Raw genomic sequence first — 22618 nt, 5'->3', positions numbered from 1 at the left:
GAGATGCATGCTTGCATCTCTCTCTCCCCTTAGCTGATGGAGACACGCACCCTTGTCCTGGGGAAGCTGCCCAAGACCCCGCCGGGAGCCTTACCATCAGATGGCACCAGCGTGCTGTAGAGGGCTCCTTCCCGGCGTGCCCAGGTCCTGGTTTGCCTCCAGAGCTGCACCTGCTGCACAAACACAGGGAGCACGTTTCAGAAAGGTTTGGGTACAAGGAGGGTCTGGGCAAAGGCAGCACCCAGCCCGGAGATGACCAGGACCCGGCATTCCTCCGGGAAGCACTTTTCAGGAATAAATCAACTGAACCACGCTAAACCACTCCGGGGATGCCCAACACTGAGAAATTTGTGTGATGTAACCTTCAGGCAACAAAGGCAGTCAGAAACCTTGACGAAATAGCAAAATACCTTAGACACAAGGGTATTGTTAAACACACACACGGGTTAGCAGCCCAAGAGGGCCAAAAAGCTACACCACACGCTGTAATGCGGTCATTTCCTCACCCAAGTAGACGAGTTTCCCTGCAACAGAGCACACACGTACTTACCACCAGGCTCCATTTGGGGGAGGCAATTACACAAACACACAAATTTAGAAACCTGCAGCCTACCAGCAAGGAGAAGCCATTCAGGATTTGATCTGTTTTACACAGGAGACCCTGAAGCAGGCAGGTTAAAACAGCCCCTGGTGATACTCAGCAGCCTCCCATCCAGCTGTAAAGGTGTGTCACTTGTTTCTTACAGGGGATATTTACAGGTTTGGGTTTGTTTTTATGACACAGACACTTGACATGCAACTTTGCCATCACAGTCTAGATGCCTGTTGCCCAGCCCTCCCCAGACACTGACCTGCAGCCTGCCTGTATCCAAAGGTTAGTTCATTTATTTTGCTCTGCATTGGGGCATCTATTTTGTTTATGGAGGAGACAATGCCTTCAACAATCAATATGTATTTTAACATATTTCGCTACTAACATAAACGTATTAAATTACAAATATTTAATATGTTCAATTCGGTTTATCAAAATGAGATCTGTTAAGGTATTTAATCCTATTATTCCGTAGACTTTAACATTTACCACTCATGATCCATTGAAAGCATCTTTATATATATATTTCTTTATATACAGAAGTTTTTCTTCTTTTTTAAACTGTCTGTTAACGCAGGCTACCCAGTAAAACCAGAATTTGTGAAGAAAAGCAAAAGCCACGGAGCAGAGGCGTCGAACTGAGCTCCTGGTAACGAACTCTCTCTGCAAGCACTCGGTAGATGAACGGGGCAGCACGAGGGGCTGAATTAACCTTCTCCCTAAGCCTCCAGATTTAAGTCTCTGGTTTCAGCGGAGTTATTAAATCCTGCGCCTGTCCCCCACAGCAAAATCGCCGTGCCCTTGTCAAGCAGCTGCTGTGCCACTGGAAAGGCATCGATGCAGCTGTCAGGGCAGCCACAGGGAGGAAGGCTCCGTGCTACGGGACCACGGCACCACCGCCTGCAGCAGCACTGCTGGCAGCAGGAACAGCCATGCCCCGAGCTCGCTGCAGGGCTAACAGCACAGCTTCAGGCACAGCAGCAGCAGCACCAAGCTGAGCAGCCAGAAACAGAGTGGGGGAAGAGACGAGGACAGCAATACCTTTGCACTACAAAAACAAACCAACAAGCACATCATTTGAAACAACAAAAAAAAAAAAAATCAAACAAAACCCGCTATTTTTGAGTGGCAAACCACCCAACCTACCTACCTACATCCCGTTTTCTGAAATGAGCTGATCCGGTGAGCAACCTTTTACGAGGCTGGGTGGCTGCTGCTGCAAAACTCAAGCTCAAATTTCTGTGTGACCAGTTTTACGCACGGAGCTAATGTCACCCCCACTACAGGAGGGAGCAGGAAAGCCTCCGACCTCCCCCAGCACTGCATAGGCAGACACAACCCGTAACTTCTGCATAAAACTGCAACGCAGGTAGGGAAAGCAAGAACAAAAAGAGCATTTTTCGCATGAAAAAGTTACCTTGCAAAAGGAATTATATATATATATATATATATATATATATATATATATATATATATGCCACCAGTGGACTTTCTGAGAACACCATTTGATTTATTCCATTTCGGCTTCTCTTGCCAAAAGATTATGAAAAACTCTGAACCAAAATGCAGCCAGCCAACAACTACGTATTTAAATCTGTTTTCTTCACTTGTATAAACCTGTGAAGATAGGGTACTGTTGTTATTTCAACAGCAAAAATGGGGTACTACTCCCACAGGGCTCAGGCCCCCGCTTATCTGCCCAAAGCTGCTCCTTGCTGCCAGGCAATTCCTGCTCCTTGCAGCACGAGGTGGGGTCGGCAGTGCCTCAAGGCAGCCTTTAGGGAAAGAAATATTGCCACAGCCTGCTATTATCAGTGCTGTGGTCTCCCATATTCTCATTTCCTGCTCTCCAAGGCAATGATAAGAAAGAGACAAGCACACTAACACGGCGCGCTGCTCCCCTAAGCATCAGCTTTTCACCCTTTATTTTAATTATGCTGCATTAAAACACACAGGAATTAAAACCTCTCTCGCAGCGAGGCTTCCAACAGCAACCCAGCGCTACGGTTTTACCCTGGGCAGGAGGGGAGAGAAAAATCCTGGGGGAAATCACCAGCTGCGATGCCTGAGGATGAATCCTGGGGCTCAGAAGGGGCAAGGTGGGACTCGATGGGGAGCGCAGCGAAGGCACCGCTCCAGCTGCTGCCTCCTTGTCTGAGCCAGGAGGGGACAAAAGCCACGTTAGGCACTGTTCAGTGGGGAGACATACTACAGATAGCTGCTTTTATCTTCTGCATTGGCTTGTATGTAGATTTTTTTCTTCATCTCTAATATAAAGGCACCCGGAAGGTCTCTCTCTGCATATTGGATGGTCTCGGCTCCAGCCTGACTGTAAGAGAAACAAACTGAGCAATTAATTCATCACCGAGTAGCAGTCTGCCATCTGAGACCAAACTATCTCCAGAAAGGTTAAAAACCAAGTGAAAGGAGGAAAAAAGCAGGTGCCGTCACAGTCCGCTGGGCTGGCAGATCTCGAACAACCACGACTACCAAAAACGAATCTGTATTCAGCCCGGGTTTGCAATAACTGCACAGAATGTATTTCCCTTTTTAAAATGAGTCACCACCGCCTGGTTTGGAGATACCGACCGCTAGATTTCTGTGCCGTGCTTGTAAGCAATCACACAGGCAGGAAAACGAGGTGTCAGGAGCCCTAGCAGCCTCCTACCATCATTTTGCAAGCGCTCGACTGAGCTGCAAAAACAACTTCTCTCTCCCTCTCTTCAACTTTTCAGTGATTTGCCCCCTTGCTTACATTGCTTCTCTGCTGGTCGCAGCTCTTCGTGCAACAACGGCTTCAGCACAGCCGGCAGCTCCGAGGCACGTTGCTGAGATTCAGCTGTGTCCCCTGCAAGGCTTCAGGCCAAGCAGAGCCCCGTCAGGAGACAGCGCAGATTCTGGGCTAACCCTGCTGTGCTAGGCTGCGTCTCACCCTGGGATGGCACTTCTGACACGTGGGAGTACTCAGGATGTACTTCTCCTTCCTAAATTAAAAAATAAATAAATAAAAATGATGACAAATATCCTCATTTTCCTCTGACTCAGCCTTACCAGGGACCTCCCGCAGCTCATTGCGAAGTCCCTGAGTGTTTTTAAGCCCTTCCTCAGGGCAAATCCAAGTTTGAAAATGTAACCCAGAGGCCTCCACATCCGAGAGCTTTGCCGTCTGTTCGCCAGCACCACTCCAGGTCCGAAGATTAATTCGTCAGCACAGACCGGGTTTGTCATTTGTCCCACGTAACGCATCTCTGCTCTGCTGCCGTGCTTCCAAAATCCTGGCCTGGGAAATGCTGCAGTATTTAAGGGTACCAAGAGGGACTTTGCTTTCAAAAATATGCTTATAATAGATCCCATGAGAAAAGGAAGTGGGCTTGCTGCATCTCTTCCTACAAAGATCCTGCAGAGTATCTTAATGCACAGAGCTGTTTCCATATCTCCATCCAAAAAAATGCTCCAACTCAGCTCCAGGAGAAACAGTAATGCTTCAAATTGCCAGCCAGGAAAAAGCTCGTCTATATTTCAGCTGAAACGAGGTAAAAAAAGAGAAGTAACAGAAGGATGTGGAGCCAGATTTACACACTGAGAGGTTTACCAGAGTTGCAGCCAACTCTCATTTTTCTCTTAAAGGGTTTTCGGGATTGAAGGCACTGGACAGGTTGTGGCACACAGGAAAAAAAAATAAAAATGAGAAAAGAGAGCTGCTCTTTCCATTCGTAAAAATAATTTATTGCACTCTTCTTACGCGTCAGCAGCTAAATTTTATTTAGTTACCTCTTGAAGAGCGTTTCCCATCAGTTAAACTCGTGCTCCTGTTAAAATCCCGCAGATGCAGCCAAGCAGCACGCAGCCTGCAGCAGCATTTCCTTGTCTATATAGTTATTTAAACACAACAGACCATAAAAAGACGTCTTTATAACAAACACCCATACCTCCGCTCCTTCATCCACTTTTTTTAAAGGTCTGCAGTTAGGTGAGCCCAAAGACTTCGGGCAGGCAGCTGTAAAGAGGTAGCTTTCCAAAGGGACACTACAATTTTCTTTTGATCAGTTGATGAAAAATAGGCAGGGAGGGAAGAACTGACAGGTTAGAGCAAATCGAAAGCCTTTCTCTGTCAGTGGTTGGTATTAATACGCACGTGCAAAGATTTACATCCTTCATAACAGGCGACTGTAAGAGTAATTCCCCAGAGGAGCTCAGTGGTTAGTTTATTTTCCAGCCCTGTATCCTGTTACTCCGCTGTGGACGCTCAAATTACTCGCAGGGAGTGCTTAATACACTTTTTAACCTCGTTAAAAATTAACCAGAGAAAACAATGGCATAGCAAGGCAAGGAAGCAGAGGGCTGCTCCTTCTCCTTCCCATAGCTTCGGATGGGCAACGTCAGAAAATGTCTGAGGCAGCCACTGTAAGAACATCCACAGCCAGAAACCAGAGAACTTAAGAATATAACTAATAAGAAACTTCAACAAGTTTTGTCAGGAACTGTAAAGCTGCCATTTCTTAGATCCTGGCAGCAGGGAAAAAAAAAAAAAAAAGAGACGAAAGCCACAATGGTAATATATGAGGACTTCTCTCCAAGGACCTACCACTATCAAATACTCGTGGACTGAGGTTTCCAACCTTGCCACTGCCCCAAGGGACACGCCGAAGTGCTGCCAGATGTCAAGGAAAGACATTTTTGCTTCCTTTTCTATCTTTCTCGTGGAAATCTCAGCTTCTGGAACGGTGACGGGAGAAGACTTCTCATCTAAATGCACCAAAAGGCTGTGGCTTTGCTGATGCTGCCAGCTTCCACGCCGCTGACACCTGTCCACCCTTCAAAGTCTGGGCTGTGGACAAGAAGCCTGCGCCTTCACAGCCTTTCTGCAGAGCAGGCAAAGAGAACAAAGACACGTTTGTAGTAGAGATCTCCGGAGGCTTTTTCTAAAGCTTATTATCCTAAGAAAAACAATTAAACCCAGTAAGAGAAGATCAAAGCCCCCGTGTGCCCTGCATGGCGTGTTCGGATGCACTCACCATGCCCTCAGGGGGGGTGTAAGCAAATCTGCAGGCTAGCTGCTCGCTCTTCACCCCGCAGCCTTTCAACTCCAGGCAATTAGGAGCTGCCCGGCTTCCTCTTCCTCTGCGAATTCACTCAGGACATTTATTTGAAGGGCTGGGGCAACAGGCAGGGAAAGCAGCAGCCGAAGGCTCCTGCCCTTCTCCCCAGGCCCACCAAAGCATCGGCACCTCTCAGATGTTGTTGTTCCAGCATGAACAGCTTATCCCCAGATGCTCAAAGCAGTGATGGAGAGGCAGCATCTCTCCTCCAGCCCCACACACCTACACCAAGCTGCCACGGAGGCACGGGGCCGCTGCGGCCAGCAGGCTCCCTGAACTGAATTTAAAGTTATTCCTAGTCCCTAAAACAAATAGGGACCCCGTTTCTCCTTTTTGTCAGCTGTAGCCATCAGGCCTCAAGATTTCTGTGTGGGCACTTGGAGGGATCTGGGCGACATCCATCACCTGCAGTGGTCGCTTCGTTACAGCATGGGACGAGGAATGAAGCCAACAGCATATGTTTGTGCATCGTGCTTTTATATCGGTGTGAGGTGTTACATCCTCCTCCAAGCTGGATTGATGTCCACTTCCAAACCCCCCTCCTTTAATCCAAAAAGGGACCTATCTAGAAAAAAGAATATCCTCAAGGTTACTGTAAAAAGTAAGATATTTTAAGAACTTTCTCCAGAAGAAACGATCTGGTTTTGTGCTACAGGTCATACATGGAGATGTCAAATCTGGATGACTGCTATACTGGATAACCTCACCGATAATATTCTGTATATTCAGCTTCGTAGGAGAGTAGAAATGTTTGCATGTAAGGAAGTATAAGGAAAGCACGCAGGACAACAATCCTGTTTCTTCTTTTTCTTTTTTTTCCTTCCCCTCCTTCTCCCCCAGCCGTCCCCTCTGAGAAGCAATGAGCCACCTTCAGCCTTTTGCTGATAATACTCTTCAAAGACGTTTGAGATTTACGTTTCCAAAAGGATACAGCAGGTGACGTGCTCAATGCACTAACAGCTAGCTGAGGAGCACAGGGGGGTGCCAGACGATGAGAGCTCTGGGCACGAACCCCTCTGGCCAGCAGCACCTCGGTGAGTTCAGGAGAGACCCACGGGTGCCTCTGGCTGTGGCTGAGTGACGGAGCACCGCCAGCGTTACCTGAATTAATTCTCCTCCGTTCGAAATGCCACAGATAAAACTTACTTTTTATTAAAGGTTGAAAGCTCAACAGGCAACAAGCAGGCGAATTAATTTGTTGAGTTAGCACCCAAACGCGCTATCGCGGATACACGCGGATTGAAGTTCGTGTAAACAACCACAGGGAAAGCTTAACTCGAGCCTCTGCAGTAATAAAAACTGAGTATAATCAAATGCCTGGTTCGATCAGCCAAGCAGCAGAGCATTACACACATGAGGACGGCAGAGAGCTCTGTTACGAGCTTTCATTTTTCATTTTTTACTAGAAAGAATTGCACGCGATGCATCACAGCACATCAGCACAGTTTGCCTGCACAACGCAGCGAGATGCCTGCCCGAAACGCTCCTTCAGCCCCCCGAAACACACGGCAGCACTGAGCTCAGGTACTGCGGGATTCCCACTTCGCTGACATCTTATTTATGAATATGACAGGTAGAATTTAGTAGCGATTACCCATCAGTGTATCAGTAGCTCCATTAGGCTTTATTGGTTCCTACCGCAGGTTTGTCAAGCATCAGGATTTTAAACGGGTTATAGCATCTTCTGCAGAAAGGAGGAAGACAATTTTTCAAGTGCATTTTACCAGGAGAATCGGCTCCGGGAATATAAATCACAGATGAAATAGCAGAAGGTTTCATACAGCACAAACGTAATTGCTTACAGATTCCCTGCAATCAGGAGAAAACCGCTTATTTATTTCTCCCCTTGGTCAAGCCAGCCTGCTCTGCCATGCCCCCGTTACAGGATGAATGATCACCTGCTTCCTTGCACACCAGGCAGAACCCAGAGCCTTTGCCAAACAGCGAGCGACTGAGTGACTTCCTTGCCTTTCTGGTCTGAAATCCTACGCCGACAGCTGCAGGCGGTTCCCCAGCAATCAGTGAAGTCTCTGAAGTCTCTCAGCGCCGTTTTTAAACAGAGCTCACTTTTGTTTCCCAGTTCATCATTCACACGTAGGCGAAGTGGCGTCGGAAGTAAAACCACTTACTGACTTTAAGGGACCCAGGACTCAATTTTTTCCTCCGTGGACAGCCAGGCTACGTCAAACACTAAGTGTTATCTCTCGAGGATTAAAGCAGCGAATCAAAGAAGCCTTTGTAGCCAGAGTTTCACATTAACTGGCAGGTCAATGAAACCCTGAAAACCACATGGACAGGGCTCAGCCAACTCCCAATTCACTTCAAGATTTTCTTCTGGTAAGGAACGGTGACATTATTTGGGGCTTATTCAACACGATCCATCCCTGTTTTGCTGCCAAACAAGCGTGTTCATTGCTTGCAGAGCCTTACTGCTTGCCTTCCAGCCTCACCTCCCCAAACAGCAGCCAAGCAGCAAGGGAAAAAGCTCACACAGGTACCCAGGCAGCTACCGTCAGCTCCCTGGGCAGGGGCTGCCCGGTCTCACCCATCCAAAAGAGATGCTGAAGCCTCACACTTCTCCACCAGCCACCGTCTCCACCGTGCTATTATTCCTTGCTCCTTCCTCCTGCATTTCCAGTAGCTTTACATGGGAGTTTAGTAGGTGAGAATAATAATCATCATCATCATCATCATCATCATCATCATCAAGAGATGAGTTGTAATATCAAGAGCCTAGTGCTTTTGGCTGGAAGGCAGCTTCGTATGCAGCAAATTCATTGCACAACTATTAATCCTCCAGCTCAAATTCATCCATCTGGCTTCTGCCTCACGCTCTACACAGCTGGCATCGAAGATGTCAGGTATTTACTCTCGCCGGACGCAGTTATGTATTGGTGTTGTTTAAGTTGTGCTTGATGTGCTATGTTTGTTCCAGCATCGTTATTAAAACATTAAATTCAATGGCATTAAGTGCACAGTGCAAGTCTCGCACACTTCTCAGGCACACTACCACGTGCCTCAATCTCACCTCCAGCACCAGTGCCACTGTGCCCATGGTGACACCCTCCCCTGACTCCCAATTTGCCTTTTAACCACCCCTAAGATCTCGTCTGTGTTTTACTGTTTTTAGGCAGACCTTCCGTAACAAGCACAACCAGCGGTGCTGCAGGAGCTTCGTGCAGCAGAGAGGGACAGATCCACCAGGAGAAGGGCAGAAAGGGTTCGAGGAACCTCTGCTGGGAGGGCTGCTCTGCAGCCACACTGCTCCTGCGGCTCGCCCAGGCAGCCTCAGGTGCTCCACAGCATTTCCTTGAGTCTTGAAGAAGTCACCTACGGGAACCTGTACATCTTAGATCAGATCAGAAAAGCAAAATAGACACAACAAGTAAGTAGAAGTCGAGTGTCCTCTGAAAGGAAAAATCAGCCTTTTTCCTAAAAAGAGAGTCTCTGGCCTAGCTGACTACATACCAGTTTCCAGAAGGCTCAGGCCAAATATCCAAAAGGCTCAAATGAAGATTTGCAGACACAGATTTAGAGGGCTGGGACACGCACAGATCCAGGAACTTGACTAACACCTGAGCACAGCAAAGCCAACCACCATCTGCAGGCCACAGGGCGCACCGACGGCCTGCTCCTCTCTCCCAAGACGCATCCGAGTCCTCCGAACCCGAGCTTTCTCCCCAAACACTCTACCTTTTGCTTCTTTCATTGGTTTTCATTTTATTCTAACAGCACAGAAGCAGCACTAATGGGACAGAAAGGAAATTAAAGCTACTGCAGTGGGGCAAGAAACGTATTCAGCTGCTTTTTTTGAGATGGACACTGCATAGTGGCAGGCAAAGACTTACTCTGCAAGGAAAATCAGCCAGGCTTCCACTGAAACGGGGGTCAGATGACAAGCCTGGGCGCTCCAAAACCCTTGAAAAACACAAGTGAGAGACCGAATTTTTATTAAGGCATCTATCTGCACTCACAGTTTGCATCCTCAGGAGGAAACGGGGTGAATGCTCGGTGTCTCTGTGCCTCCTGTTTCGCCGTCAGCTGCTGGGTGCTCAGGCACAGCCGGCAGACAGCTCGTCCCCGCACCCAGCAGCTGGCAGGGCTCAACCACAAGGCACTGAGGCTGCCAAAAGCCTTTTTTTTTTTTTTTTTTTTTTTAAATGTTTTTGGAAAAGATGAATGGTTGGAGGCAGGAAACGTGTTTTTAGTCTTTAGAGCACTTAGAGATAATTTGATTAGAAGTCTCTTCTCAGGCTAATTGAGCGTCTCTGTCTCTGATCCCCAGACACCCGCTGCAGGCAGGGCAGAACAACTACATCCTTTATCCAGATGAGGAGAAAGCAAACAGCACCGCAGCTGGAAAGGCTCAGAAAGGTAACACACAAAGCCTGTGGGGGAGCAAAGAACAAACCCCGTGCGCCGTGTCTGCAGCACCTATGAAACAGCACCGTGTGCTTCCTCGTGCCAGCACCTCAGCTTCACCCCAGCAGAGAAAAATACTAACAGCTCACAAAATCATTACATTTTGGACTGTCCATCTGTCTTCATTTTAAATCTATTATATATATATATTAAGAAATCTGTATAATTGTGTTGATTCAGTTCTGTTTTGATCAAAGCACCTTGGTGGTTTTATTTTTGTGTGTGTTTGCTTGCAGTGCTGTCCGATTTGCTGTCTGTGCAGCAGACCACATGTCCAGAAGAAGGCACGGCACTGAAACCACAAAAGGCAGCTCCTTTCTATCTGCTGTGCTTTCACCTCTCACGTTTGTGAGATTTATCAACCCCGTTGATAACTCAGGCCACTGCTTCGGCCAGTTATGTCTATTTAATCCCTACGTGATTCCTAACAAATGAATCTCTGCAGCTTCCAACCATTTTACACCGCCTGTGAGTTCCCTTCAATCATCGGGATCTTGATGGTACCAAGAAGCCTGAAAGCAAATTGACTATTTCAGGTACTGCCGTGTGAGCGCTCTTATCCCCCTGTCCCCTGACACAATTCCTCCCCCACACACAACCCGAAAGGACACTGGTCTTTCCCAGCACCCCAGCATATTCACACAGTGTCCTCATTATTAAAACCTTTCTTTTCAGGGGTGAAAATGCTGTGACAACGCCAAAACAAGCTGTCAAACCCATAGCCATGGTGCAAAAGCAGTTAACCACAAGGAGAGAAGCCCTTGCCTGGTCTCTGCACCCACCGATGTAACACGAACACAAACCATCACTGGGAGAATGGGCTTAAAAACTGTTTTTTTTTTTTTTTTTTTTTTTTTTGCAAACAGCAGGCTAAAGAGGACTTGCTGTTTAATTTAAGCAGCAAAATCCGACCCCATCAAACCACTACATTCACGTCCACTTTACCAGCCACCCCAATACAGCCAGCTCCCATCCTCACGTTCACAGAAGCGAGCTCAAAGGCAGCAAACTCTCTCACGCTGTGCAGCTCAAGCAGAAACTTTGTTTTCTGGAGACTCTCAAGAAATATTCAATATATTTGGCTTCCTTTCTTTCTTTTTCCTTTTTTTTTTTTTTTTTAAAGGAGCCATTAATTGTCCTTGCTCAAGAAGCAGGGCCCTTTGCAACCCCTTCCCCAGAGACACGTGATCTCTGCGTGGTTTATTACCTTACGATGCTGATGGGTGCAGAAAAAGGAGACTGAGAGCAGCCCGCTGCAGGTAAATAATTAACCACTGGAATAATGTCAGCCTATTCCTCAGCTTCGTTCTCCTTAACTATGCTTTGGCATCATGCTTTGATCTTCCCCACAGGGCTGAAGCAGGTAGCGTATCTTATTCAGCAACGCAGGTATATTCTCCCAACTGGATGCACACAGATCCTGCCAGAAGACTAAAACAGAGTTTAATCCAAGGTGAATTCCAGTTCCTCCTCCTGTCTGTTCGGATAAGGCATCGCCTGGATGTTTGTTTGCTCTGCTCTTGTTGCTCCAGGAATTTCAGCTCCCCACGTCAGGAAAAAAAAAAAAAAAATTTGCTCTTTCTGCGAGCTGAGAGGGAGAACAATTCTTCAAAATTACTTGGAGGAGACAGAGGGGTGACATTTTGCAGCTTCGGATCAGCCAGATATAGAGCAGGGCAGGGAGGAACAGGCACGGAAAAAGTCATCCAACTCCAGGCCCCTGGGGCTATGGGCGAAGGCTGGCAGCAAGCCCAGAGCAGCCCAGATTTCTGCAGCTCCCAGAGGATGCCCCCGAGTCCTGGCAGCACCCACAGCTCCGCAGGGCAGGGATTACAGCACCTCTGACCCCTCATCATTACAGGGAGCTGCAGCCTGACAGCCACGCTCACGGCAAGGACGGGCATTCTGCAGCTGCAACCAGAACACGAAGCAAAAAATCCTGAGCACAACCAGTAAATAACAGGGCTCGTAGCTGGAAAAGGTTTAAAACAAAGCTCGAGACTCCATTTTCCATTGCAACCTGGGCGAAATTAGGACCTTCATCTACTTCATTGGCATCAAAAAGCTGACTTCCCTTCAGTTTTGAAGAAACTCCGATCTTTGTAGCTGACAAAACTCAAAAGTTTGGTGCTGACACTCCTCCTCCTCCGAGACAACGCCTTCTGCATTCAGCCAAGTCAACCTTTAACTTTGGTCAACACATCTGACCAAGGTAAAAACCAAACTCCCAGTCCCAGAACTCAATCAGACCCATCAGCCACCCACAGATGGGCGCACTTTCCAAATTCCTGTGCTATTTTTTTTCATATCTCAGGAATTGCTTATCTACAGGACATGAATCTCAGTTCTCAGGAAACAATGTCACATCTCCTTGGCTATGAAAGCCTGGAAAAAAACACAACCCAAATGCACCTCAAGTAACGATGGAAGGCAGATACAGAGAGCCACTGCATTTTGTGTAGAAAGTAAGTACCTGATGTTTTTGGCAAGTTGTGACCTTATGAAAACACATACACACAAAATACTCAAGAAGGTTGAGCTAAGTTCCCTACAAACACACAGTAAAAGGACTCCTGTATCTCTCAGATGAGAAAATCTGCAGCTCCTTGAGAAAACAGCGCCTTGAGGGAGCTGCAGCAGCTTACACCAAACACCCCTCTGACTGGAGAGAGTTTTCCTGGAGTGCTGAAGAACATCTGAATCGGCTTACTAACACCCTAGCAAATGAAGAAAAAAGTATCTAATTAGCAACAAGTGAGTAATACAGACACAGAACGATGTTTACAATGTGCCATCACGGGAGAAAAACACAAGGAAAAGAGCAATCTCAATCTCTTTGACACCAACATATTTTGCTGCAATCTGCTTTTGTAGCGTGCCAGCTCCACGAGTGAGCATTTGCTACGGATTCATGAGCATACTGAAAAAGCTCTTTTATCACTTGTTCTGTGGCTCTGCAGAGCACAAGAGGCTGATCAGGCTCTGTACTTGTTTTCCCCATGTCTGCATTTTACTTCCCCTAGGAATCACACAATTGAAGTCCAGTTCAATACCTGCCTTCTTCCATGTCTACCTGCTGCAGCCGGAGTCTCCGAAGCAACCTGCCAACTACTCACGTTTAAGCAGAGGCATCAAGGCTCCAAAACAGTGATTTAAACTAACAGGGATGGCCTGAACAGCTCTGCACTTAGGAGGGAAGATAAAGACCCCAGAGAAGGTGTTGTACGGAGCAGAGCACAGTGCTACAAGCCAGGACCCATGCACACAAACTGCTCGCTAAATACGGAGAGTTTGGGCTCAACACGATGGTCCAGCACTTCTGTTCTTTCACCATCACCTTTGAATAAGCAGTTTTGTTCAACATTTCCCTCCCTCCGAGTACGTGCTGCCGGGGTTCAAGCATATTTTCCTCAACTTGGGTTTTTCCTGCCCGTCTGACAGCTGCCACAAAGCCCCAAGTATTTTCGTAACGCTCAGCCCCTCGAGTTGCAGGACTACACAGCAGGCTCGCTCACTGACACAGAGCTTCCTCCAAACCCTAGAAACCAGGAGGAAAACCATAAAAGCCAGGAGCAGTACCTAAGGGCTTGACTTCTAAGTGCTACGCAGCATCCAAGATAATCAGCGTATGAATGATCAACGTGAAGCTTTTTGTTCCAGGCTGGTAATAACTCCTGATAGCATCTACCTTATTATGCTGCTTCGTGCAGCTACCTGCTGCACTACAGCTAGGAATATCCCCGATCATCATACATGTAGGAATATCACACGCTGCCAAAATGCGTGCCACGAGCATGGGCACCGTGATGCCTGGATAGCTCGGGGTTCACTTAAAAACAGCCTTGGAGGATGCACAAACACGGATCCGGGATCCAACCAGCAGCATGAGAGACCAAGCAGGAAGGTGTGAACTAAAATAAAGCTCACACCTAACACAGGCACCACGGGGGGTTTAATCCCAGGGGTTACCTCACACAGAAGCTCCTCACGAAGGATCCCTGATGCTCGAAGCAGTGCCTCCTGTCACACTCGTGGCCAGGGCGGGTGAGATGCACTTACTCTCGGTTCTGGCAGCAGCAGCAAACAGATTGCTCGGGACCACAGGCTGCTGCGCCTCAGTCCCAGTCCCCTCCCAGCCCAGATTTAGCAGACTTGCTGCTTTTAGTTAAAAATCTTAGTGGGAGTCGTGCTCTTAGTGGGAGTCAAAACCATTGACCAGCAGTGCTCAGTGGATTCAGAGTTACTGTCCTTGGGCACAGCCAGATCGTGACTTCAGCTCCTCACATAGCATTTGTTGTGCTCCTGGTGCAGTAAACTCCCACCTTCAGGCATTACATTTCTATTACAGGTGTGTTTCATCCACCTCCACCAGGCTGCTGTTGTTGTAGCTGTGTTTTCCTTTCACTCTTTGCAATCTCTCCCTTCACCTTCATCTTCTTTCCTTCTTCTGGGCAAGGCAGAAACAGGATCTGCAGAAAAGGAAACTGAGCTACCCTGCGGTTACACAGCAGCTTTGTCATCTCCTACCATTTTTCGGGCGGTTTAATCCATCTTCACTTACTGCAATTAACTTAAAATTTGCCCGTTCACAAACACGCCTGTTCAACCACGTACACCAGGCTAGCCAAAACCTTGGCCCCACTTCTGGGCAAGGAAAACCTTCAGCACCCAGCCTTCAGCAGCAAACCTTCAGCACCCAGGTTCAAGAAGCAAGCGAAGGACATCAAGCAACATGAGAAGGTACCGAGAATGGGACAGGTCTCAGAAACAAAAAACAAACAAAAAAAAAACTTGCAAAAACCATGGCAATGTTATTCTGTGAACACTGTGGTACAGCAGGTGACACACAACAGGTAGGTGAGCATTCCCCCCACGGAGAACAACCCAGAGGAGAGCAGTCTGACCCAACTGATTTCCTTCCGACACACAGCATTTGGTTTGCCAGAAGAGTAATGCAATTTCTCCTCCACTCGGGCAAATACATTTAAAGATGCTTTTGTGATCTCCAAATCGACCTCGTGGTCTCTCGCTCTACTCTTAAGCAACAGCAGGGAGGTGGTGAGAGGATAAAATCGCTGCCTGCACTGCAAACTGACAACACATCTCTCATATGCAGTTAATTTATTCCCTCTCCATCTGACCAGAACGTGAAGACTGAAGTCATTTTGATCTAAAATGACCAGACGGTAAATGCGAAGATAATTGCTTCGAAATTGTTTCTCTGAAGGAAAAAAAAAAAAAAAAGTAAGTTATGATCTTGCCTGTGCATAATGCACTCAGTGTTTCTGCCCTTTTGAAGACGCTCTGACTGTGCTCGTCACGATAAACACCGGTCTCAAAAGCCGAAGTTTCCTGTTTTCACAGTGAACAACTTTTTCTGGTTTCAGTCTGGGGGAGGACTAAACGTTTCCTCACCAGCAGCAGAGGTCGTGCCCTCCGGCCACCATCACACAAGCCCAAAGCTGTTTATCCACGCCTGCCCAGCCTGCTGACGGGTGCCACGTCCTCACAGAGCACGAGCCTGGTGAAGAATTGGTTTATGGACCAAAAAGGGTTTAATCTTCAGCAGGCAAGCAGCCAGCCACGTCCACTTTAACTCCTATTGCTGCCTTCAGCTCTAGCGTTACAGCACATACTGCCACTCTAACGTGAGGGATTTACTCTGCTACTGATGGACCTGACCTTCAAGAGCCTAAATCTGTAATTTCCCAGCACTTGGGGATCGTGGACTTTGGGTCAGGCGTGCCCTGTATGGCCGTCTATCCTCACAGCCATCGGGCTCCAAAGCCCTCGTAAAGCGGCTCAGTTACAAGCAGGACTTAAGGCAGAGCTGCTCTGGCAAACACCAAGCGCATCGGGGACAGCACGCAGCACCTGCACTGGATGCAATTTCAGGATGAGCCAGGACACACGGGTCAGCTGAGGACGGAGAAGGTCAGAGCACGGAACAGGCAGGGCTGGAAACCGCCCTCTTCCCGGCCTCCCTACGCAAGTTCAGAGAACAAAGAGCTGAAATTAATCGACACTGGGCTCGTCGCTTCAGCCCGGGACACGGTGAGCAGCCGTAAGCCTGGCAGAACTGATCTCACAACAAAGCCACCTCTTCCCCTTGAAAACCTCATCGCCGAGGTCTTTACCAGCGTCCTGGCTGAAGACAAGGCACACGCAGAGAACCTCTCCCTCCTTTCACCTTTCTGGAAAAGAGCAAAAGAGAGAAGCAAGCAACCCGGAGCGACAGCTGGTGCTAGATGCCCTTAGCAGAGAGCTCTCATCATCGACACCGTACTCCAAGGAGGCCCCGAAGTGACAGCGACCCTCCTCCAGGCTCAGAAGAGCTTGCTGCCTTCTCACCCACCTGCAACAGCCTTCCTGCCAATGAAAACCCTAAGGAGAAGTTCACCTCTGCTGCAGACATGCAAGCACGCCGCCAGGGCAAAAAGAGATGCTGGAGAAAGTGGGACTGCATCGAGCCTGGCCGTCCCGCTAATTCCCCTTTCTCTCATTTCCCTTCACGGGAAGATATTACGAGCTCTGGAACAGGCTCTCACTTTTTGACCTTTAAGCTTTAAAACAAATTAAAAAAAAAAACAAACACACCAGAGCAGCAAAAGCAAAACAAGCACTATTACAAGCGAGTGATACTCCTAAAACACACACGGGTTTTGTAAACAGCATTAAGTCCTCAGTGTTTCAGCGGTGATTTGTGGTAAACCTCCAGAGCACCCCAGACATTTGCAGAGCAATTTTCTCAGACATCCTCCAGAGGTTCAGCATCAGTTTGTTTCCCCGTACAGGAAAACCTGACAGCAAAGCCGTGCTCGGGGTGCCAGAAGGAACAGCACCGGCCTCGGGTGTTCCTCACCCCACAAGGGGTGAGAATTCACACACGGGTCCTGCACTGCTGGGATTTATGGCAGCACCCATACATGAGTAACTACAAACCGTACATGAGTACCTACATACAAAGGATGATGAATTTCCACGATCCAGACGTGTACCTCCCTACATACGTGTTATAAATCTCTCCTGTTTACCAGTTCACACGTGGGAGCTTCCTTCCATACACAGCTCGGTGGGTTGTGTGTTCTCCTCCAGCACAAGCACACGGCTTCTGACCAGAAAGCCAGGTTTGGATCACGACGCAAACTTTTGTTGTTGAAAGGGGAGGAAAGACAGGGGAAGATACGCCCTGCAGCCACAAATTATTCCCGTTCTTGGCTTCAGTTATACCTCGATTTCCAAAGGGCCTGCGTAGGCTGCAAATACACAGCAAGGACTTGAACCACACTGCAGTGAGGTACTCAGCCGCACAGCGCAGTCAATGATAAATCCACTGCGGTAGCTGCCTGTGATGCCCCGGGGTGGCTGCCTTGGCAGAGCGTCTGACAGATCCCAACAGAGCAAATGAGAAGGGGTAAAAGGAAAAACATGGGGAAAAAAGGAAAGGGACATTTCAAATCATCCCGTGGCTGTTTGGACACATCTAGAGCATTTCTCCCAATGCTGCCTAAAACCTAAGGACAAACTGGAAATGTTTAATGCTCGAAGTGTTATGGTAATCTGGGGGTAAACAAGGACAACTAAAAGTTATTAAAAGGAAGACCAGGAAAATGTTAGACCCAGTCTGAAGAATGGGGCAGTCGACAAACTTATCAGCTGAACGCATTAAAAGAAACATTTTTGACAGATACGGATGGCGCTGGGAACTGACAAAACAAGAACAAAAAGCTCCCTGGCCTGCTTTTTTGCAGATAAATAAGCACAATGGCTCTCCAACCGGCTGCAGTTTGCCACTAGGAAGAAATTTTTCCTCAGCAACAAGCACGGACAATATCCTAACTCGGGAAGGAAGCAAATGCCCAACACTTCTCACAGATGCGTTTGCGAATGAACCTGGTTTTAAGCCAGGAGGAACTGCCCAGCACAGGCTGCATCTCCCTGCAGAGCATCCCCGGTGCTGCAGGCAGCCTGCTGCAGGTCCCCACTGCACGAACTGAACTGCGAGCCTCGTGCATAGGAACGGCCACAAAAAGCAACACAATTTTAGCTTCCCTGCGGTGCCGAGTCTAACTAGATCAGCTTAAAAAGAAAAAAAAAAAAAAAGTAAATAAATCAGCCCCTGCAATGTTGTCTGGCTTGAATTGTTCATGAAAAGACAAGGAAAAATGGCAATTTCAAGCTCGATCCTGTGTTAACACATCCACTCTCCGTCGTGGCGTGGTGAGAGGCACCCTTCCTCGCCGAGAGCTGTGGCCTCTGCGTGTTTCTCTGAGCACAGCACGAGCAGCGGGAGTTAAAACCTGCAAGCCAAGTGGGAAGCGAAACAGCTGGCAACCCCTGGGCCTCACCACGTACCAAATAACTGCAGCATGACAAATCTGGGACTCCACCAAAACAAACCACGTCCTGCTGGGAATAATATTATGGGTAGTAACACCGAGGGCTGCCCAAGGAACACAACGACACGCCGCACTTCGCTGGAAGAACTACATGCCTGGATAAACACCCAACGCTTCTCAGAAAGATAAAAAAGCCGTGTACTCAAATCAAACCACGCAACCGAAAATTCAACTTTATAAAATTAAGTGGAATTCGCACAAACATTGCTCTGAAAGCAGAGCAGCTAATCGGAGCTGTCAGAGGAGGTGTGGATTTTGTTTAAGTACTGAGCTGAGAAGACGACAATGGGGGATCCCGCTCTTTAGGATAAGAACCCCTGCTTTTACAGAAAAATTACAGTAAATCCGGCACTCTAAAGTGGTTCATTTGTCCCCAGGGCAGCTTATTTATTCGTCAAAACCAGAGCACACAGACACGCCGTGTACTTACACACCTGCTTGTCAGCACGGTACCAGCTGAGCACCCACCTCGGCAGCACGTGAGGACCAGCCCTGTGAGGAGCATCACCTCCAGCTCTGCAAGTGGAAACCCCCAGCTGGTGCCACCAGCAGGTATCTGGGCAAACCGATCCCCATCATGGGGGCACAATCCCTGTTATGGGTCATGGGGCCACAGATGGCACCGGCACACATCGAGGGCGAAGGCAACAAGCAACCAAGCTCTGCTCTCCCGAGCTGACCACAGGAGCTCCAACCTCTCCTTCCAGATCTGGAGGCAAAACACTTCTTCAACTGAATGATTATGATGAACAGGAGAACTAGCAATGCACATGAGCAAATATAACCCCTCAGAAAAAGCACAGGGGGAAATATATCAAATGGTCACACCAGCGTTTGCACTGGACACGATGTACACGATCTGACGTTCTGCTCGACATCAACATCCAAAGTGCTAAACAAGCACACTAACATTTTTCCATTAGCTTGAAGTTACAACTACAGGCCATCCATTTAATTTTTATACTAACACAGTTTTTTTTAAGTGCCTTAACTGTTCTGCAGAGACATATTCACAAATCTGAAAGGCACCCAAAGATGAAAACAGGAAGGGGCAAAGTCAGTAAACGTGCTTCGTCATCTATCATGCTAATGGCTCTGTAGAAAAGTTGGAACTCAGGACTGCACATATGAAAAGCAGGCTATATTAATACATTCCCAACACTTCTACTTTAGGAACGAACAAGATTTCCTATTTAACATTTTTTTTTTCCAAATTAGAGTTTTCCTCGACGCTACCACACCCTCTCCCTAGCCTAGAAAAGCAGCATACAAATTTAATTCCTGAATCACGTCGATGTCAAGTTCCACCCCGGTAAGTCACAGAGCTCTTCGCTTTTCTGCTCCTTCCTATGCTGGCAGGAGTGCCAAAACAAGCACTTTTCCTCCTCCTCCTCCTCTCCTTTTTGGTGCATCTTCTCCAGCTTTCAGCCTCATTTTGGAGCCCTCGAAAAGCATGAAGCTGCCCTGCAAAGCGGTACCCCGGGGAAGTTCGGGGGTGATGCACTGGCTGTGTAACGCCAGAGCGTGCTGAATGGCAGCGTAAATGCCCTCTCTGACGTTTTTAGCACTCTGTGTTTGAGCTGTAGGCGATGCAGGAGGCATAAAATTAAATTATTTTAATTTCCTTCCTTCAGCGCCCTCATAACCACGCGTGCCAAACCCGAGGGCAGCCATTCAGGTTAGCGGAGCAGGGGCAGGTTAAGGCTATGGGATCCTGCAGATAGGTTTCTGAGCTGTGAAGTCGCAGCAAACTTTTATTTTCCTGGCTTTCCCCTACCTGCTGGGGCTGCCCGAGCCCAGCGAGCCACAGCCCCCAGCCCTTCGCGCTGCCAACTTCCACCACAACGCCTGGCCGGGACCGGGCAGCACCGCTCCCACCAAGCAACCACCACCGGCTCGACCCTCCCTGGGCCCCCCCAGCGCCCCAAATCCCCCGTCCGAGCCCCTGAGGGCCGGGGGGGAGGCAGGAGAGAGGCGGGGGAAGCTCAGCCCGTGCCCGCCGCCCGCCCGCCCCGCTCACCTGAGGCGCGGGCAGGGGCGCCAAGCCCCCCGCCAGCAGCCGGCGACGCCGCTCGGCGCTCCGCAGCGCCCGCCCCAGCATCGCCAGAGCCTTCCTCCTTCTCCTCCTCCTCCTCCTCCTCCTCTTCGTCTTCTTCTTCTTCCAGCTCCGCCGTGGGCGTTGCCGCCGGGGCTGGGCGGCGGTGGGGCTCGGCGCCCTTCCCCTTCCCGCCGGGGAGGAGGAGGAGGAGGAGGAGGGCGGCTCCTCGCTGAGGGAGCTCCTGCCACAACCCCTGCACCCTGTGGGTTTGGGGTGCTGTAGGGTTTAGCCCGCGCCCTGCCTGTTTTTGAGGCTGTTTCAGCGGGATGAGTGCTCTCTGCTGCCCCAGCGAGGAGCAGGCAGACGCCGAAGCAAGCCCCGGCGAAGTTCATTATTTCCCAGAGACTTCTATCTACAGGAAATTGTTGGCAGCTACTTGCTCCATCCACATCAGCGTCTCACAGCTCTGTCACCAAAGCCCCCACTTCGTTCATGTCCCCAGCTCGGGGAGGAAAAATGTGCATGTCAGCCTTTTTGGGGCTCTAGGAAATAAGCCGTGTGTCTTTTCCACGGGCCAAGAGAGCCAACAGCACATTTTAGCAGCTAGGGCTTGTGTCACGACCCTGTTTAAAACGAGGACTTTGCCTCTTCAAAAATCCTACCCTCTGTTTACATTTCTCACATTTCAGATTGCTTCATGAGGTAACTTCTGCTTAGTCCTCCCAGCAACGCGTTTTGCATCTTTTAGTTTCCTCCATTAAAAATTATCTGTTGGCTGTAACTTTGCTTTTTTCATCTTACACCTCATAAAGGTATCTGCTCAATACTTCAGTTCTAAACTACCACATGTCATTAACACCTGACAAGGATAGGTCTACATAAATATCATCCTTGTGTTTCTCTGTTCACACTCGAACATTGCATATATATATATACACATATACACACACGCATATATACAAGTGAAACATCACTAGTCACAGATACCATAAAAACGGGTATAAAATGGAGCAAATAGCAAAGTTGCTTTAGTACAACCACTAAAACAAAGTCTGGACCTGCAGGCTATTCAAGTGGGGGTCAGCTTTTAGGATGAAAGAAAATATAGCAGAATGGAATAAAGTGAGCCGATGCACCTCCCAAAAAACAAATCCTACTGCTTGGCCCCGAGCCATTATTAAATAGCCTGAATTTTCCACATAGTCACAGGGATGAAACCTGGACTCCTATGTTTCTGTGAAGAGGGGAGCACATAAAACCCTTTTGCTTCTTTCTGGGCATGGTAACAAGACCGTGGCCATCATTTGGTGCAAAGACAGACTGATTTTTTTTTATATTTTTTTCTCCAGGGAGAATTATGTTCCCTCCCAGGGCACAGAGAGCAAAGATCTCTTCAAAACACAGAGGAGCAGCTCGTTGCAACATGTCAGTTTACTAATCCTCCTGCTCTAGGAGAGGAGCGAGGTGAGACACCTCCCCAGCTCACCCAGGACAGACCAAAGCTCCGTATTTCTTATGGAGCGGTGTGTCAGAGAGGTAGGATTTGCTAACCAGGCTGCTGGAAGGCGTGCTGCCAGAGGGGAAGAGAGCCGGACTTTTATTACAGAGAGAAATTCTTACTCCAGGAATAGGAAGTGCTTCGACTGGGCGGAGGGAGGATCATAAATTATGCTCTTACTACAGAGCTGCCAGGCTGTCCAAACAGCAGGGGAGCACTTCGCTGGGACCTGAGTCATGCCTGCGAGGAGCTTGTTGCATCTGGTCATTGCTCTTCCCTCCTCTGCTGAGGTGCTGTACTGTGCCTCGGTGGCTGCTTTTTTCTCATTGTAATCCATTTTTGCTGAGCTGGAAGCGTGAATTCCTACAGAATGATTAACAATTTCGGTACAATTTCAGTGGCTGAAGTTTCAGCCCCTTATGCTGCAGGCACTAACAGTGGCAATGGTCTTTTTGGGGTAGGAATTATCCCTCCCTTTGACATTATCCTTCATGGAAGTCCTAACTCTTGCTCCGCCGAGTCCTGCAGGCCTGGCCTAGTCCCTTTCCACCACACACACACACTGTCTGC

The 22618-nt window shown here is 48.5% G+C and overlaps 1 protein-coding gene across 3 annotated transcripts in view; it reads right to left on the bottom strand.

The window, feature by feature from the left end:
• The window catches only part of MCUB (mitochondrial calcium uniporter dominant negative subunit beta), a 28416-nt gene extending 7532 nt beyond the window's left edge, over positions 1–20884 (bottom strand). Inside the window, exons 1-3 of one of the 3 annotated variants that reach the window (XM_084517251.1) lie at positions 5608–6370; positions 5178–5454; positions 95–173 (exon numbers count right to left, since the gene is read on the bottom strand). In XM_084517251.1, coding sequence (XP_084373377.1) covers positions 95–173; positions 5178–5267 — 169 coding nt within the window. In that variant the 5' untranslated portion in view covers positions 5268–5454; positions 5608–6370. Of the gene's footprint in view, positions 1–94; positions 174–5177; positions 5455–5607; positions 6371–20532 lie in introns of those variants that run through there. The other 2 variants (XM_084517252.1, XM_084517253.1) reach the window with 2 other exon arrangements.
• Between the last annotated feature and the right edge of the window lie 1734 nt (positions 20885–22618).

The sequence above is a fragment of the Aythya ferina genome, assembly GCF_964211825.1.
Source record: "Aythya ferina genome assembly, chromosome: 4".
In the NCBI taxonomy this organism is placed as follows: domain Eukaryota; kingdom Metazoa; phylum Chordata; class Aves; order Anseriformes; family Anatidae; genus Aythya; species Aythya ferina.
The sequence above is the reverse complement of the archived record's forward strand: the minus strand, read 5'-3'. Positions and strand labels throughout refer to the sequence as shown.